The 18,348-nt window shown below is 50.8% G+C and overlaps 1 protein-coding gene across 1 annotated transcript; it reads right to left on the minus strand.

The window, feature by feature from the left end:
* Positions 1-343: 343 nt before the first annotated feature.
* Positions 344-17,791, minus strand: LOXL1 (lysyl oxidase like 1). Its single transcript, XM_014889279.2, has 7 exons — positions 16,660-17,791; positions 9,417-9,525; positions 7,996-8,133; positions 7,045-7,201; positions 4,357-4,452; positions 2,467-2,582; positions 344-461 (listed from the first exon to the last, which is right to left on the minus strand). Exons 1-7 carry the CDS (start codon positions 17,774-17,776, stop codon positions 455-457), a joined length of 1,740 nt encoding a protein of 579 aa, XP_014744765.2. The 5' UTR covers positions 17,777-17,791; the 3' UTR covers positions 344-454.
* Positions 17,792-18,348: the final 557 nt, after the last annotated feature.

The raw sequence follows: 18,348 nt of genomic DNA on the forward strand, positions 1-18,348 counted from the left end.
ATGTCCCCATTCCATTCCCACTGTCCCCATTCCCGACCCCATTCCCAGCCCCAAAATTCCCAAATCCCAACCTCCGCTCTCTCCAGCTTTCGAAAAGATGAGAAACCAGAAAAATTCCCTAAAAACTTTGTGGGATTTCCCTCCCCAAATTCCCAGAGCTGTTTCTTTCCCCCTCCCTGGGAACATTCCCAAAAATTCCCAAGGATTTTTAGGATCACGAGGATTTTATGGAGCGTTGGGGTGGTCCCTGTTTTAATTCCAGCCTTGGATTCCCTCAGAAAATGGGGGAAAACTGGGAAATAAAGGGAAAATTTGGGATAAAAAAGATTCCAAAGAGTCCTCGTGGCTTCCCCTCTTTTTATTGGGAAAAGGGGGAATTTTGGGAATGCGTCGGAGCCACCTCGGGAACCTCCCGGGAAAGGGGACGGGTGACATTCCTGGAATTTGGCTGCCATCAGGATCTGCAGGGAAAAAATGGGAAAATCCTGAAAAATTCCATGGAAAATGAGGAAAAAACAACCCCAAATGGGAAAATCCCAGAAAATTCTATGGAAAATGAGGAAAAACTGACCCCAAATGGGAAAATCCCTGGAAATTCCATGGAAAATGAGGAAAAAAACAACCCCAAATGGCCAAATCCCAGAAAATTCCATGGAAAAGGAGGAAAATCCCAACTGGAACCCCCAATCCTGGAAAATTCCATGGAAAATGAAGAAAAACCAACCCCAAATGGCCAAATCCCAGAAAATTCCATGGAAAATGAGGAAAACCCCAAATCCTGATTTTTTCCCCTAATGTTCACCAGCAAAACATGATGGAAAAGCCGGGAAAAAAGTGGGGATAAAAGTGGGAAAAAGCAGGAGAAAAGAGAAAAAAATTGGGATAAAGTGGGGGAAAAGTGAGGAAAAATGTGGGGGAAAAAACAAAAAACGTGGGAAAAAAAGCAAAAAAAAAGTGGAAAAAAGCAGGGAAAAGTGGGGAAAGAAGTGGGAAAAAACGTGGGGAGAATGGGGAAGAAGAGAAAAAAAGTGGAAAAAAATTGGGGGAAAAGTGAAAAAAGGGGAAAAAAACGGGAAAAAGCAGGGGAAAGGGAAAAAACTGAAACAGTGGGAAAAAAATTTAAAAATGGAAATAAAGTGGGGGGGAAAGTGGGGAAAAAAGTAGGGCAAAAGCAGGGAAAGAAGTGGCTGAAAAAATGGGACAAAAGATGGAAAATTTGAGAAAAAAGTGGGGGGAAAACAGGAAATAGTGAGGAAAAAATGCAAAAAAAGCCTGAAAATTTGGGGAAAAAAGTGGGAAAACAGTGGGGGAAAAGCGGGAACAAAGTGGGGGAAAATGGGGAAAAAAGTGGCTGAAAAATGGGACAAAAATTTAGGAAAAAAGTGGAAAAAGTTGGGGAAAAAAGTGGGAAAAACTGGGAAAAGAGCAGGAAAAAAGATGGATAAAGCAAAAAAAAAAAGGGGGAAAAATGCAAAAAAAGCAGGAAAATTTGGGGGAAAATGGGGGGAAAAGTGGGAAAAACTGGGGAAAAAAGCAGGAAAAAGAGGCTGCATCCTGGATTTTGGGGATTTTTGGGTTTTTTGGGGATTTTTTGGGAATTTCGTACTGGGAAATGTGGAAGTTGGAGGCGGAGGAAAAGCAGAGAAAAAGTGGGGGAAAAAGGGAAAAAAGGAAAAAAGGGAGAGGAGGGGAATGGAAAAAGCAGGGAATGAGGGAAAAAGCAGGAGAAAACCAGAAAAAGTGGGAAAAAAGTCCAAAAAGTGGGAAAAGAGCAGGAAAAAAAAGCGAAAAAAAAGCAGGAAAGTTTGTGAAAAAAACAGGAAAAAAACCGGGAAAAGAACAGGAAAAAAAGAAGGAAAAATTAAAAAGTAGGGAAAAAATGAGGGGAAAAGTGGGAAAATTTGAAAAAAAATTGGGAAAAAATGGGGAAAGAGCAGGAAAAAAAGAGGGAAAAAGAAAAAAAAAAAGAGGGAAAAAGAAAAAAAAAAAAAAAGAGGGAAAAATCCGAAAAAAGCAGGAACATTTGGGGGGAAAAAAGCGGGGAAAAAAGCAGGAAAAAGAGGCTGCATCCTGTTTTTTTGGGATTTGGGGTTTTTTGGGGGATTTTTTGGGAATTTCGTACTGGGAAATGCGGCAGTTGGAGGCGGAGACGAAGCGCCCGGTGTAGAGGGAAAAGCAGGGAAAAAGTTGGGAAAAAAGAGGGGGAAAAGCAAGAAAGAAATAGGAGAAAAACGAGGGAAAAAGTGGGAAAAGTTGGGAAAAAATTGGGAAAAAATGGGGAAAGAGCAGGAAAAAAAGAGGGGAAAAAGCAAAAAAAAAAAAGAAAAATGCAAAAAAAGCAGGAAAATTTGGGGGAAAAATCAGGAAAAACTGGGAAAAAATCAGGAAAAAAGCAGGAAAAAGAGGCTGCATCCTGGTTTTTTGGGGATTTTTGTTTTTTGGGGGGATTTTTTGGGAATTTCGTACTGGGAAATGCGGCAGTTGGAGGCGGAGACGAAGCGCCCGGTGTAGTGGATGTGGCAGCGAACGACGTTGTTGGTGAAATCCGATTCCAGCACCAAATATTTGGGATTGACCTGGACCTGGGAATGGGGGGGGAAAAAAAAAAAAAAATCAGGAGAAGGAATCCAGAAAATCAACAGGGAAAAAATCTCCCGGGAAAATCGGGTGGGAAGGGGGGAAATTATCCCGGGAATTAAAGGGGAAAAGGGAAAATCAGGGGGAGAAATCCCAAAAAACAAAAGGGGAAATTAGGGGAGAAATCCCAAAAAGTTAAAGGGAAAATCGTGGGGAAAATCCCAAAAAGCAAAAGGGAAAACGGAAGGAAATCCCCAAAAGTTAATGGGAAAATCAGGGGAGAAATCCCAAAACAGGGAAAAGAGAAAATCAGGGGAAATTATCCCAAAAATCAACAGGGAAATGGGAAAAACAGGAGGAAAATATCCCAAAAAATCAACAGGCAAAGGAAAAATAAACAGGGAGAAAAATATCCCAAAAATAAACAGAGAAATGGGAAAATCAGGGGGAAAAAAAATTCCCAAAAATAAACAGGGGAAAGGGAAAATTAGGGGAAAAGAATCCCAAAAATAAACAGGGATAAGAGAAGGGAGAAAAAAATCCCAAAATTAAATGAGAAAGGGAAATCGGGGGGAAAAAAATCCCAAAATTAACAAGGAAATGGAAAATTATGGAAAAATCCCCAAATATCAACAGGGAAAAGGAAAATTCAAGGGAAAAAAAAAATTCCCAAAATTAACAGGGAAATGGAGAAATGAGGGGAAAAAATCCCAAACCAAGGAAAAAGAAAATTTAAAAAATCCCCAAAATCAGCATGGAAATGGGGAAATCAGGGGGAAAAAAAATCTCAAAATGAAAAGGGAAATGGAAAATCAGGGGAAAAAATCCCAAAATTAATCAGGGAAATTGGGAAATTAGGGAAAAAAATCCCCAAATGAAAAGGGAAATGGAAAATTAGGGGAAAAAAATCCCCAAATTAGGAGGGAAATGGAAATCAGGGAAAAAAAAATCCACAAATTAACAAGGAAAAGGGAAATCAGGCGAAAAAATCCCCCAAAATAACAGGGAAATGGAGAAATCAGGGGAAAAAAATCCCCAAACGAGGCAAAGCAAAATTAAAAAAAAAAATCCCAAAAATCAGGCGTGAAATGGAGAAATCAGCGGAAAAAAAAACCAAAATGAAAAGGGAAATGGAAAATCAGGGGAAAAAATCCCAAAATTAATCAGGGAAATTGGGAAATTAGGGAAAAAAATCCCCAAATGAAAAGGGAAATGGAAAATTAGGGGAAAAAATCCCCAAATTAAGAAGGACATGGAAATCAGGGGAAAAAATCCACAAATTAACAAGGAAAAGGGAAATTAGGCGAAAAAATCCCCAAAAATAACAGGGAAATGGAGAAATCAGGGAAAAAAAATCCCAAAATTAACAGGGAAAGGGGAAATCAGGGAAAAAAAACCCAAAACAAGGCAAAGCAAAATTTAAAAAAAATCCCAAAAATCAGGCGTGAAATGGAGAAATCAGCGGAAAAAAAAAAAAAAAAAACAAAATGAAAAGGGAAATGGAAAAATCAGGGAAAAAAATCCCAAAATTAACAGGGAAATGGAAAAATCAGGGAAAACATCCCAAAACAAGGCAAATAAAATAAAATAAAATAGGAAAAACAAAAAAAAAAAAAAAAAAAAAAAAAAAGGGGTTGAAATGGAGAAATCAGTGGAAAAAAACCCCAAAACTCAGCGGGAAAAGGGAAAAAAAGCAGGAAAACCTCTCTGAAAAAAAAGGATCAAAGGTATGAAAATCCCAAAATTGGGATTTTTGAGGCCAAAATGTCCCCGGGGCACCTTGAGGATGTAATTCCCGGGAGGAACGTCCGTGATGTCGATCCATTGGCAATCGATGTCGGCGTTGTAGGTGTCGTAACAGCCCGGGCTGAGACCCTGGAAAATGGGGTGGAAAAGTGGGAAAATGGGAAAAAATGAGGAGAAAATGGGAAATAGGGGGGAAAATGGGGAGAAAACCGGGAAAAATGGGGAAAAAATGAGAGAAAATGGGGGGAAATTGGATAAAAAATGGAAAAAAATGAACTGAAAGTGTTCCCTTGGTGTGTAACAGCCCGGGGTGAGATCCTGTGGGAAATGGGGTGAGAAAGTGGGAAAATGGGAAAAAATGGGGATAAAATGGGGAAAAGGGGGAAAACTGGGGGGAAATGGGGAGAAAATGGGGGGAAATTGGATAAAAAAAGGGGGAAAAATGAACTGAAAGGGTCCCTTGGTGTCGTAACAGCATGGGGTGAGACCCTGGAAAATGGGGTGGAAAAGTGGGAAAATGGGAAAAAAATGGGGAGAAAATGGGAAATAGGGGGAAAATGGGGAGAAAATGGGGGAAAATTAGGAGAAATTGGACAAAAAATAGGAAAAAATGAACTAAAAGGGTCCCTTGGTGTGGTAACATCCCGGGGTGAGATCCTGTGGGAAATGGGGTGGAAAAGTGGGAAAATGGGAAAAAATGGGGATAAAAGGGAAAAAATTGGGGAAAAAAATGGGAGAAAATGGGAGAAAATGGAGAAAATAGGGGGAAAAAAATGAGAGAAAATGGGGGGAAATTGGACAAAAAATAGGAAAAAATGAACTGAAAGGGTCCCTTGGTGTCGTAACAGCCCGGGCTGAGACCCTGGAAAATGGGGTGGAAAAGTGGAAAAATGGGAAAAAATGGGGAGAAAATGGGAAATAGGGGGGAAAATGGGGAGAAAATGGGGGAAAATGGGGGGAAATTGGACAAAAAATAGGAAAAAATGGACTGAAAGGGTCCCTTGGTGTCGTAACAGCCCGGAGTGAGATCCTGTGGGAAATGGGGTGGAAAAGTGGGAAAATGGGAAAAAATGGGGATAAAATGGGGAAAAATTTGGGGAAATGGGGGGAAAACCGGGAAAAATGGGGAAAATAGGGGGAAAAAATGAAAGAAAATGGGGGGAAATTGGATAAAAAATGGGAAAATATGAACTGAAAGGGTCCCTTGGTGTGGTAACAGCCCGGGGTGAGACCCTGGAAAATGGGGTGGAAAAGTGGGAAAATGGGAAAAAATTGGGATAAAATGGGAAATAGGGGGGGAAATGGGGGAAAATGGGGAGAAAATGGGGGGAAATTGGATAAAAAAAGGGGGGAAAATGATCTGAAAGGGTCCCTTGGTGTCGTAACAGCCCGGGGTGAGATCCTGGAAAATGGGGTGGAAAAGTGGGAAAATGGGAAAAATGGGGATAAAATGGGGAAAAATTGGGGGAAATGGGGAGAAAACCGGGAAAAATGGGGAAAAAATGAGAGAAAATGGGGGGAAATTGGACAAAAAATAGGAAAAAATGAACTGAAAGTGTTCCCTTGGTGTGTAACAGCCCGGAGTGAGACCCGGTGGGAAATGGGGTGGAAAAGTGGGAAAATGGGAAAAAAATGGGGATAAAAGGGAAAAAATTGGGGAAAAAAATGGGAGAAAATGGGAGAAAATGGGGGGAAATTGGATTAAAAAAGGGGGGAAAATGAACTGAAAGGGTCCCTTGGTGTCGTAAGAGCCCGGGGTGAGATCCTGTGGGAAATGGGGTGGAAAAGTGGGAAAATGGGAAAAAATTGGGAGAAAATGGGAAATAGGGGGGAAAATGGGGAGAAAATGGGGGAAAATGGGGGGAAATTGGAAAAAAAAAGGGAAAAAAATGAACTGAAAGGGTCCCTTGGTGTGTAACAGCCCGGGGTGAGATCCTGTGGGAAATGGGGTGGAAAAGAGACAAAAGGGGACCAAAAACAGGAGGGAAAGGGACAAAAAAAGGTGGAAATGGGAATAAAAAGGAGAAAAAATGGACAAAAAGGGGAGGGGAAGGGGAAAAAAGTGACCAAAAGTGGACAAAAAGGGACAAAAACTGACAAAAAGTGACTGAAAGGGACAAAAAAGGGTCAGAAAATGAGAAAAAGGGACAGGAATGGACCAGAAGGGACAAAATAGGACCAAAAGGGACAAAAAAAGGAGAAAAGGGGACAAAAAGGGACAGAAGTGACCAAAGGCGCTGTCCCCGGGTGTCACCTGGGTGTGGGGACAAAAACCAGAAATGGGGACGAAATGGGGACATGAAGAGACAAGAAGTGACCAAAAGTGACCAAAAGGGACAAAAAGTGACCAAAAGGGACAAAAAGTGACCAAAAGCGACCAAATGTGACAAAAGGGGACAAGAAGTGACCAAAACTGACAAAAGGGAACAAAAAGCGACCAAAAGTGACAAAAAGGACAAAAAGTGATGAAAAGTGACCAAAAGGGGACAAAAAATGACCAAAAGTGACCAAAAGTGACAAAAGGGGACAAAAAGTAACCAAAAGATGACCAAAAGTGACCAAAAAGTGACCAGAAGTGACCAAAGGCGCTGTCCCTGTGGTGTCACCTGGGCGGTGGAGGCGCCACAAATGGGGACAAAAAGGGACAAAAAGGGACAAAAAGGGGGGGAAAAGGGGACTGAAAGGGACCGGGAGTGACAGAAGTGACAGAGGCGGTGTCACCTGGGTGTGGGCGGTGCAGGCGTAGCGCTTGAGGTGGCCGAAGTCGCAGGTGGTGTCCTCGAGGCAGAAGCTGGCCTTGTGTCCCTCGGCCACCCGGCGGCCCGAGGTGACATCCAGCAGGTCATAGTGACTGAACTCTGCCATGCTGTGATAGTGCCTGGGGACACGGGGACACGCTGGGGACACTCGGGGACAATTATGGGGACATTCAGGGGACAGCCAGGGGACATTCAGGTGACATCCTGCAGGTCATAGTGACTGAACTTCACTGTGGTGGTGCCTGGGGACACGGGGACACTCTGGGGACAGTGAAAGGACAGCAGGGGATAGCAGGGGACACTCAGGTGACACTTAGGGACATTCAGGGGACACTCTGGGCACACTCTGGGGACACTGGGGACACTCTGAGGAAACTCTGGGGACACTCTGGGACACTCAGAACAATCAGGGGACACTTAGGGGACACTCGGGGATATTCAGGGGACACTCAGGGACACTCTGGGGACACTTGGGGGACACTCAGGACACTTAGGGGACGCTCTGGGGACACTCAGGGGCACTCGGGACAATCAGGGGACAGTCAGGGGACATTCAGGTGACATCCTGCAGGTCACAGTGACTGAACTTCACTGTGGTGGTGCCTGGGGACACGGGGACACGCTGGGGACACTCTGGGACAATCAGGGGATGTCCCCACCCTTTAGAGTGGATATGGAGGGAGGGGACATCAGTGCTGGGGCACAGCAGGTGGCAGCGCCTGCCTTGGGGACATTGACTGTGACAGCGAGGGGACATCACCTGTGGGAACTCGGTGGCTTTGGGGACAAAGATCTCAAGGGAGGTGACACCAACCCCAAAGCAACGTCACCAAACGGGAAAATGTCACTGAAACGCCACAAAGAGCTGCCAGCAGAGGGAGGGGACAGGCTGGGGACAGCTGGGGACACTCACTGGTGGCAGCTGTGCCACTGCCAGCTGTGGCGGGGCTGGCTGGGCAGGAAGTCGGCCGTGCCCTGGTTCTTGACGCGCTGCGGGAAGCGCAGCAGCACCCGCACATCATAGTCCGTGGCCTCGGCTGAGTACGCCGTGCTGGGGACAGCGGGGACAGCGGGGACAGGGGGGACAGCGGGGACAGGGGGGACAGGGGGGACAGCAGGGACGGTGGGGACAGCGGGGACAGCGGGGACAGGGGGGACAGCGGGGACGGTGGGGACGGTGGGGACGGTGGGGACCATGGGGATAATGATGAAAATGGGGAAAATGGGGACAATGGGGACAATGGGGACAATGGGGACAATGGGGACCATGGGGACAGCAGGGATAATGGGGACATTGGGGACAGTGGGGACAATGGGGATAATGGGGATAATGGGGACAATGGGGACAATAGGGACATTGGGGACAGTGGGGACAGTGGGGACAATGGGGACAGCAGGGACAATGAGGGATAATGGGGACAATGGGGGCAATGGGGGCAATAGGGACAATGGGGACAATGGGGGCAATAGGGACAATGGGGGCAATAGGGACAATGGGGACAATGGGGACAATGGGGACAATGGGGGCAATAGGGACAATGGGGACAATGGGGACAATGGGGACAATGGGGGCAATGGGGGCAATAGGGACAATGGGGACAATGAGGACAATGGAGACAATGGGGACAATGAGGACAATGGGGACAGTGGGGACAGTGGGGACCATGGGGACAGCAGGGACAATGGGGATAATGGGGATAATGGGGATAATGGGGATAATGGGGATAATGGGGACAAGGGGGACAGTGGGGGCAATGGGGACAGTGGGGACAATGGGGATAATGGGAATAATGGGGACAATGAGGGACAATGGGGACATTGGGGACAATGGGGATAATGGGGACAGTGAGGGGACATTGGGGACAGTGGGGAGGTGGCACTGCTGCCATCTCCTCGCCCCCTCCCCCAGGAACCCTCTCCCCTCACCTCCTCCCCACCTCCCCCTCACCCCGCCCCCCCTTCCCAAAAAATTCCCATTTCCCGCCCATCCCAGTCCCCCCTTTGTCCCCATATCCCCCTTGTCCCCTTCACCCTCCCCCCCCTCCCAGTCCCTCTCCCTCCTCCCTTTTCTCCCCACAACCCCCAATCCCAAAGCGCTCCCATTCCCGGGAATCCTCCCTCTCCCATTCCCGGGAATCCTCCTTCTCCCATTCCCGGGAATCCTCCCTCTCCCATTCCCGGGAATCCTCCCTCTCCCATTCCCGGGAATCCTCCTTCTCCCATTCCCAGGAATCCTCCCTCTCCCATTCCCGGGAATCCTCCCTCTCCCATTCCCGGGAATCCTCCTTCTCCCATTCCCAGGAATCCTCCCTCTCCCATTCCCGGGAATCTCACCTGGCCAGGCACTTCTCCTCGGCGGCGCAGCGCAGCGAGTACAGGTGAGCTCTCTGCACGTACGTGGAGGCCTGGACATAGTTGGGATCCGGGACCAGATCCGGGAGACCTGCCGGGAAAACGGGACAGGGATTTGGGGACAGGGATTGGGGACATCTGGGATCAGATCCAGGACAACTGCTGGGAAAATGGGGACATCCCTGAGCACAGGGACAGCCCCTAGGGACAAGGACTGGGGACAGGGACATCCCCTGGGATTGGGGGGACAGCTCCGGGAGGCCTGGACACGTTTGGGATCTGGGAATGAGCACAGAGACATCCCTGGGGACAGGGATTGGGGACACGGGATCTGGAAATGCCCACGGGGACATCCCTGGGGACAGGGCCCCTCCTCCCGGCAGCCCCGCGGGGAAATTCCGTGTCCCGCCAAGTTTTTCCAATTTCCAGCTGGAAAGTCCTCCCTCCCCTCCCCTCCCTCCTGCCCGCGGCCCCTCTGGCACATCCCAAGCCTCCATTTCCCGCTCCGGCCGCTCCCCTGGAAGCCATTCCCAGTCCCGGCCCTGCGATGGGTCCCTGTGACACGCGGGGACAATCGGTGACAATCCCTGGAATAGCAGGATCCCTATTCCTCTGCCCTAGTCCCGGTTTTTCACCCCAAACCGCGGCGTTATCCCTGCCTGTATCCCTCCTTTCCTGAAATTCCAGACAATTCCCTGCCATTGGGAAGAGCTGGGATGGACACAGGGATGCAGGGGCAGGCGGGGCTGCCTCGGTTTCCCGAATTTATGGAGCTGGAATTCTGCCCCTTTCCCAAAGGCTCCTCCAGCACCTGGAATTGTCCTGGAATCAGCGCCTCGGGAAGGATCAGGATGAGGGGGATGCTCACCAGGTGATCCGTGCCTCAGTTTCCCTTCTCCCTGCCCCATCCCCGTTCCCATCCCCACCTCATTTCCATCCCCATTCCTATCCCCATCCCAATCCCATCCTTATCCCATCCCCATCCCCATCCTTACCCCATTCCCTAAACTTCTTCCCCATCCCTATCCTTGTTCCCATCCCATACCCACAACCTTTATCTCTATCCCCATTCCCCAAATCCACATCCCTATCCCTATCCCTTTTCCTATCCCAATAATCTTCATTCCCATCCCCATCCCCATCCCTATCCCCATTCCCATAAACTTCATCCCCCTCCCTATCCCTATTCCTCTCCCCTACCCACAGTATTTATCCCTATGCTCATCCCCATTCCCAAAATCCCCATTCCCATCTCTATCCCTTTTCCTAACCCAATAATCTTCATTCCCGTAATCCCCATCCTGTTCCTCTCCACATTCCCATCGTCCCCATTCCCATAATCTTTATTCCAACCCTGTTCCAATCCCCATCCTTCTGCCTCCCTGTCCCCATCCCTATCCCTGTTCCTATCCCAATAATCTCGATTCCTATCCCCATTCCCATTCCCATCCCTATCACACCCATCCTTATCCGTGTTCCTGTCCCCTCCCATTCCCAAAATCCCCAGCCCCATCCAAATTCCCATCTCCATCCCTATTCCCAACTCCCATTCCCATCCCCATCCCCATTCCCATTCCCATCCCTATCCCCAGCCCATTCCCAAAATCCCCAGCCCCATTCCCATCTCCATTCCCAGCCTCATCCCTATCCCTGCTCCCATCCCTATTCCCAACTCCCATTCCCATCCCCAGCCCATTCCCAAAATCCCCATCCCTCTCCCCATTCCCATAATCCCTATTCCCATCTCCATCCCTATTCCCGTTCCTATCCCCATCATCTTCATCCCTATCCCCATTCCCAACCCCATTCCCATTCCTATCCTCATCCCATCCCATTCCCCAAATCTCCATCCCATTCCCAAAATTCCCATTCCCAAAATCCCCATTCCCAACCTCATTCCCATAATCTCTATCCCAATCTCATTCCCAAGTCCATTCCCACCCCTTCCCATCCCCACCAGGATCCCCCCCTTCCCCATGGTGCCATTTCCTGATCCAGTTCCCAGTTTCCCCCGTTTTTCCTCATTTTTCCCTCTTTTCCCCCATTTCCCCCATTTTCCTCCCATTTCCCCGTTTTTCCCTGTTTTTCTCCGTTTTCCCCCATTTTTCCCCGTTTTCCCCATTTCTCCCTCGTTTTCCTCCATTTTTCCCCATTTTCCCCTTTTTCCTGTTTTTCCCCCATTTTTCCATTTCTCCCTGTTTTCCCCCATTTTCCCTGTTTTTCCCTGTTTCCCCCATTTCCCCCCATTTTCCCTTTTCTCTATTTCCCCGTTTTTCACATTTTCTTCCATTTCCCCCCCCCATTTTTCTCATTTTCCCAGGTTTTCCTCATTTTCCCCATTTTTCCCCGGTTTTCCCTGTTTTCTGCCATTTCCCCCATCTTTTCCCATTTTTTCCCATTTCTCCCCATTTTTTCCATTTCCCCATTTCCCCCCATTTTCCCTTTTCTCTATTTTCCCGTTTTTCACATTTTCTTCCGTTTTCCCCCTCATTTTCCCACATTTCCCCCCATTTTTCCCCATTTTTCCCTGGTATTCCCTGTTTTTCCCTGTTTTTCCCTGTTTTTCCCTGGTTTTCCCTGGTTTTCCCTGGTTTTCCCTGGTTTTCCCTGGTTTTCCCTCATTTCCCCTGTTTTTTCCCATTTCTCCCCATTTTTCCATTTCCCCGTTTCCCCCCATTTCCCCTTTTCTCTATTTCCCCGTTTTTCACATTTTCTTCCATTTTCCCCTCCATTTTTCCCATTTCCCCTGGTTTTCCCCATTTTTCCCCGTTTTCCCCATTTCCCCTCATTTTTCCATTTCTCCCTGTTTCCCCCCATTTTTCCATTTTCTCCCATTTTTTTTCCCCATTTTTTCCCGTTTTTCCCTGGAAAGGAGAACAATGCCTCCTTGTTTCTGGGCCTGCCTTCCCGGGAGGGATCACGTCATTCCTTTGGAGCTCATTTCCTGCCCCATTCCCACTGATGTAATTCCCAAAGGGGACCCAAAAAAAACCCAAAAAACAACCGGGAGAGCTCGGAAAAACTTCTCCCCCATCCCTGAAAAAAATCCTTAACAAAAAAAAAAAACATGGAAAACCACCCCGGGCCAGCCAAGGGAAGGTTTTCCGTCATTTCAGAAACTTTTTTCCCTCCCTGCTGTTGTTTATAAGGAATTCTTGGAAGCTCCGGAGCGAAATCCGACTCCCGGACCAACGGGGAGTTTTATGGGATTTGGATTTTCCTCTTTCCCTCTGGATTTCGCCCTGGGATGGCCCCGTGGTTTTTATAGGATCTTACGCCTCCTTTTGGGGTCAAACCTCTGGAATTCGTGGGATATCGGGATCTGGGATCCCCACCTCTGGAATTGTCCCCAAATTCCTGGGGGTTTTGCTGAGCAAGCATTTTCCTGCTTCCCAGAAATCCAAGGAAAATCGTCCCCGGATTGGGACAATCCCAGCAGGAAAAGGTTTGGTTTTCCCTCCCAGCCCCTCTGGAAGCCCCGGGAGCTGCCAGAGGAGATTTCTGTCTGTTCCCAGGGAAAATTGGGATAATCAGCCCCTGGCTGTGCAGGAGTGCTGGGATCAGGGGGAAAATCCCACAGGGAGCCGAGGAAAAGCAGGAGCAGGGGAGGCCAGGAGCCAGGGAATGGGAATGGGAATGGGGATGGGAATGGGAATGGGGATGGGAATGGGAATGGGAATGGGAATGGGAATGGAAAATGGGGATGGGGATGGGAATGGGAATGGGAATGGGGACACCCGGAGTGAAGGGATTCCGGCATCCCATCCCATCAATCCCACCCCATCCCAATCCCATCCCATCAAACTGATCTCAATCTCATTCCCAATTCCAATTCCATTCCTATTCCTAATCCCATCAATCCCATCACATCCCATTGCATCCCATCAATCCCATCCCAATTCAATCCTATCCCAATCCCAATTTTATTCCATCAATCCCATCTCAATTACATTTAAAATCCAAATGCCATAAATCCCATCCCAATCCCACCACAATCCCACCCTATTCCTAATTCCAATCCCATTCCCAATCCCAAACCCAAACTCAAACACAAATCCCATTCCCAATCCCATTCCCATTCCCAATCCCATTCCCATTCCCATTCCCATTCCCAATCCCATTCCCATTCCCCATCCCATTCCCAATCCCATTCCCATTCCCATTCCCATTCCCAATCCCAATCCCATTCCCAATCCCATTCCCATTCTGAACCCATCCCAGTAGAATCCCTCCTCTGTCCCATGAAATCTCGGGATTCTCAACCTCCGGAATCTCCCCAATCCCAAATCCAACCCCGCCAAAGGGAGGCTTTCCTGGGAATTCTGACATCTCCCAGCACAAAATTCCATACGGAATTCCAAATCCCCAGAACCCCATGGAATTCCCAAATCCCACTTTCCTTCCGAAACCAACCCTGGGGGACCAATCTATGGGGTCAGGGGGAAAAACCCTCCTGGAGGTGGGATCCGGCTTGGGATCGGGGTTGGGAAACCTTTGGGGATGGGATTGGGGCGTGGGAATCCCTGGATATGGGATTGGGGTCAGGATTGGGATGAGGGAATCCCTGGAGATGGGATTGGGATCAAGACTGGGATGAGGAACACGTGGAGATGGGATCCAGGCAGGGATTGGGTCCAGGAAGTTTTGGAGCTGGGATTGGGGTCAGGATTGGGATGAGGAATCCCTGGAGATGGGATCGGGGTGAGGATTGGGATGAGGAACACCTGGAGATGGGATCTGGGCTGGGATTGGGATGAGGAACATCCCAACATGGGATGGGGGGACCCAGAAGCCCTTGGAGATGGGATCTGGGCTGGGATCAGGATGAAGAAATCCCCTGGAAATGGGATTGGGGTTGGAATCCAGATAGGGAAAACTTTTGGGGTGTCTGGAGCCCCCTTTCTTTCCACACCCCCCAGGAGCTGCTCCTCTCCCTCCCACCTCTGGATCAGACCTGGAATCTTTTCCAACCCCTCTTCCCCAATTTCCCCACCCGGTCCGGACCCCCCATGCCCTCATTCCCACAGAAACCCCGATAATTCCCCGATAAAAACAGCGGGATCAGATTCCTTCATTAACCCCCAGCCGGGGGCCGGGAATGCCAAACATTCCTGGCAGATCCAGCCGGGATTAGGAGGCTCCTGAGGAGCTTTGGCCGTGGAATTAATCATTAATAATTAATAATTAACAACCAACGCCAGATCCGGCACCGGGAATCGTTTGCTCCAATTAGGATTCCTGGGAGGTGACAGGGAGGTGACAACATTCCCAAAACACTCCACGAGTGACCCGGGGAGAGGCCGGAATTTCACGGGATGAGCTCGATTCCTGTGAAATTTCTCCAGGAAAAGTGGGAAGCTCCGGGAACTGGGTGTCCCAAATTCCCTGGTGGGGCCACCACGGCTCCCAGGGATCCTGGAAGGACTCGGATGCTGCCAAAGGGGAAATTTTGGCCGGAATCTTTGCCGGGGAATTTGGCCGGAATCTTTGCCGGGTCATCGGCGGGGCAGCTGTCCTTGGGTGTCCCTCCGGAGCCTCGGGAATTCTGGCATGAATCCCTCACATCCTTCACTCCCCGTGTCCCAATCCCAGCTCCTCCTGAGATCCCAAAAAATCCCATTCCTGAGTTTTTCCCGGAGTGTTCCTTCCTGGTCAGTGGAAGGCAGGGCAGGGCTGGGCCCTTCCCACCACCCCAAATCCTCTGGGATGGGTTTTTCTCAGAAAACTGGGATGGGACTGGACGGGTCACAGGGTCAGGTTGGGATGAGATTCCCAAGGGATGGGCTGGGAATGGCTCCCGGGGGCTCCTCACACCCTTCCAGCTCCAGCACGGAGTGAAAATTCTTGGAAAACTCAGCCCAAATCCATGGGATTCCATCGGGATGGGGAAGGAGTGACCCTGGAGTGACCTCCGGGAATGGGGGGAGCACGGATCCGTCTGTGCATTCATCCTTCTGTCCGGATGGGAATGGAGCATGTCCCAGCCAGGAAAACCGGGATCCAGCTTTATCCCATCCCAAACACCCCATGGATAACCGGGATCCAGCCCTGTCCTATCCCACAAATTTGGGATATCCTGTGACACGGCATATCCCTATCCCAAAATTATGGGATTACCTGGGACAGACCCCAGGAATGCCCTGGGACAGGGCACTGCTCCATCCCGAAATTATGGGATTACCTTGGACCCAGCATAGCCCTAAAAAATCCCAAATCCCAAAGTTATGGGATTACCTGGGACAGACTCCAGGAATGACCTCGGACACAACACAGCCACATCCCAAAATTATGGGATGCCCTGAGACACAGCACAATCCCATTCCACAAATTTGGGATGCCTTGGGACACAGCACAGCCCCGTCCCGAAGTTATGGGATGCCCTGGGACAGACTCCAGGAATGACCTCAGTCACAGCACAGCCCCATTCCACAAATTTGGGATGCCCTGGGACAAGCCACATCCCTATCCCAAAATTATGGGATTACCTGGGACATGGCACAGCCCCATCCCAAATTTATGGGATTACCTTGGACATGGCACAGCCCCATTCCAAAATTTTGGGATTGCTTGGGATAGACCCTAAGAATGCCCTGGAACACAGCACAACCCCATCCCACAATTTTGGCATACCCTGAGGCACTGCACAGCCCCATCCCAAAATTATGGAATGCCTTGGGACACGGCACAGCCCCATCCCAAATTTATGAGATTACCTGGGACAGATCCCAGGAATGCCCTGGGGCACTGCACAGCCCCCATCCCACAAATTTGGAATACCATAGGACACAGCACGGCCCTATCCCAAAATTATGGGGTGCTCTGGGACAGACCCCAGGAATGACCTTGGACAAGGCACAGCCTCATCCCAAAATTTTGGAATGCCCTTGGACATGGCACAGCCCTAACCCGAATTATGGGATTACCTGGGACATGACACAGCCCTAAAACCCAAAGTTATGGGATTACTTGGGACAGACTCCAGGAATGACCTCAGACACAACACAGCCACATCCCACAAATTTGGGATGCCCTGGGACACAGCCCAGCCCCATCCCAATCCCAATCCCAGCCCCCTCAGCCGGGCCCTGCTCTTCCCTCCCCTCCCCTTTCCCACCATCCCCAAAACCCGCGGGGTTTCCAAGAACCCCTTTGGGATCATCCCCGCTCCAGCCCCGCCGGGAATTCCGCGCATCCCAAGGAAACCCCAAAGAAACCCCAAACTCACCCCTCGCCCCAAGGCTGGGCCTGTAGACGCTGCCCACGCTGAGCCGGGCTTGGCTGTCGGGCACGGCCTGTGGAATTTCGGGAATGAAGGGCTCGGGATGAGCGATCCCAAAGGATTCGGGCGCCCGGAACGGCGGCTGCCGCTCTTGGGGCGGGAATTGCGCCCCAAATCCCAAATTTTCCATGGAGCCCGTGCCGGTGTGCGGCTCGGGATCGGCGTCGTGGTACAGGCTGTGGGAATAGCGGCGATCCAGCGGGAACCCCGCGGCTCCGTAGGGGTTCGGCTCCTCCCCGAAATCCTCGGGAAGCGCGCGGGGTTGGAGCGGGAACGCCATCCCCGTCCCTGTCCCCATCCCTGTCCGTATCCCTGTCCCCATATTTGTCCCCATGCCTGTGTCCATGCCTGTCCCCATCTCTGTCCCCATCCCTGTCCTTATCCCTGTCCCCATCCCTGTGTCCATGCCTGTTCTTATCCCTGTCCCCATCCCTGTGTCCATGCCTGTTCTTATCCCTGGTCCCATCTCTGTCCCCATCCCTGTTCCCAGTCTTGTCCCCATCCTTGTCCCCATCCCTGTCCCTGTCCCCATCCCTGTCCCACCCTCCTGGCGCTCCCCGTGCGCCGCCACCCCCGCGGCCACAAAGGGCGGCTGCGGTGCCACCCCCGCGGCGACAAAGGGCGGCTGTCCCGCCGAGGCGGAGGCGAAGGCGAACGAGGACACGGCCACCCCCGATCCCGTGGCGGTCGCCTGGCGGCCACGCGCCGCTTGTCGCCGCTGTCCCCCCGCGCTGTCGCCCAGCGGGCCGTCCCTCCAGTTGGGCGGCACTTGGCCGAAACCGAAGGGATGTCGCGCTTGTCCCCGCACTGTCCCCGAGGCGGGGGGAGCCTGGCGGCGGACGCTGCCGGCTGTCCCCGCTGTCCCCGCTGTCCCCGCTAGCCACAGGCGGTTCCCCGCTGGCCGCTCCTGCCCGGCGGGCACGAACTCGGCTCCGCTGTTGAGGAGGCTGTAGAGCCGCCCGTTGTTCTCCCACTGGATCAGCTGCCGCCAGGGCTCCTGCGCGGCCGCCAGCAGCAGCAGCCCGGCCCAGAGCGCCCCGCGCCGCCACAGCCCCGCCGCCATCGCCCCGGTGTCGCTGTCGCCGCCGGTGGCACCGCGGGTGGCACCGCTGCTGGCGCCTCCCCGGGCAGCGCCGCTGGCAGCGCCGCTCGGGCCCGTCCCGCTCGGAGCGGCGGCGACTCCGCTTCCTCCTCCTTCCTCCTCCTCCTCCTCCTCCTTCCTCCTCCTTTTCCTTCTCCTCCAACTCTTTTTCCTCCTCTTTCCTTCTCCTCTTTTTCCTTCTCCTCCTCTTCCTCCTCCTCCTACTCTTTCCTTCTTCTCCTCCTCTTTTTCCTTCTCCTCTCCCTCCTCCCCTTTTTCCTCCTCCTCTTTTTCCTCCTCCTCCTCTTTCCTTCTCCTCCTCCTCTTTTTCCTCCTCCCCTCTCTCCTCCTCCCCCTGTCCCTCCTGCTTCTCTTGCCCTTTTCCAAGCCTTCCTCCCTCCTTCTCCTCCGACCCCGCCTCCTCCTCCTCCTCCTGTCCCCCCTCCTGCTCCTCTTCCCCCTTTTCCAAGCCTTCCTCCCTCTCTCTCCTCCCCTTTTTCCTACTCCTCCTCCTTTTCCAAACTTTCCTCCTTCCTCCTCCTCCTCCTTTCCCT

Source organism: Sturnus vulgaris, chromosome 13 (genome assembly GCF_052056855.1).
Source record: "Sturnus vulgaris isolate bStuVul1 chromosome 13, bStuVul1.hap1, whole genome shotgun sequence".
In the NCBI taxonomy this organism is placed as follows: Eukaryota; Metazoa; Chordata; class Aves; order Passeriformes; family Sturnidae; genus Sturnus; species Sturnus vulgaris.

Coding starts and splice junctions, on each gene's coding strand:
- LOXL1 (XM_014889279.2), bottom strand. CDS start 17,776: ATGGCGGCGGGGCTGTGGCGGCGCGGGGCGCTCTGGGCCGGGCTGCTG. Junction 9,526..16,659: donor GCCCAGCCTTGGGGCGAGGG/GTGAGTTTGGGG, acceptor TTTTCCCGGCAG/GTCTCCCGGATCTGGTCCCG. Junction 4,453..7,044: donor CCTGCACCGCCCACACCCAG/GTGACACCGCCT, acceptor CCCATTTTCCAG/GGTCTCAGCCCGGGCTGTTA.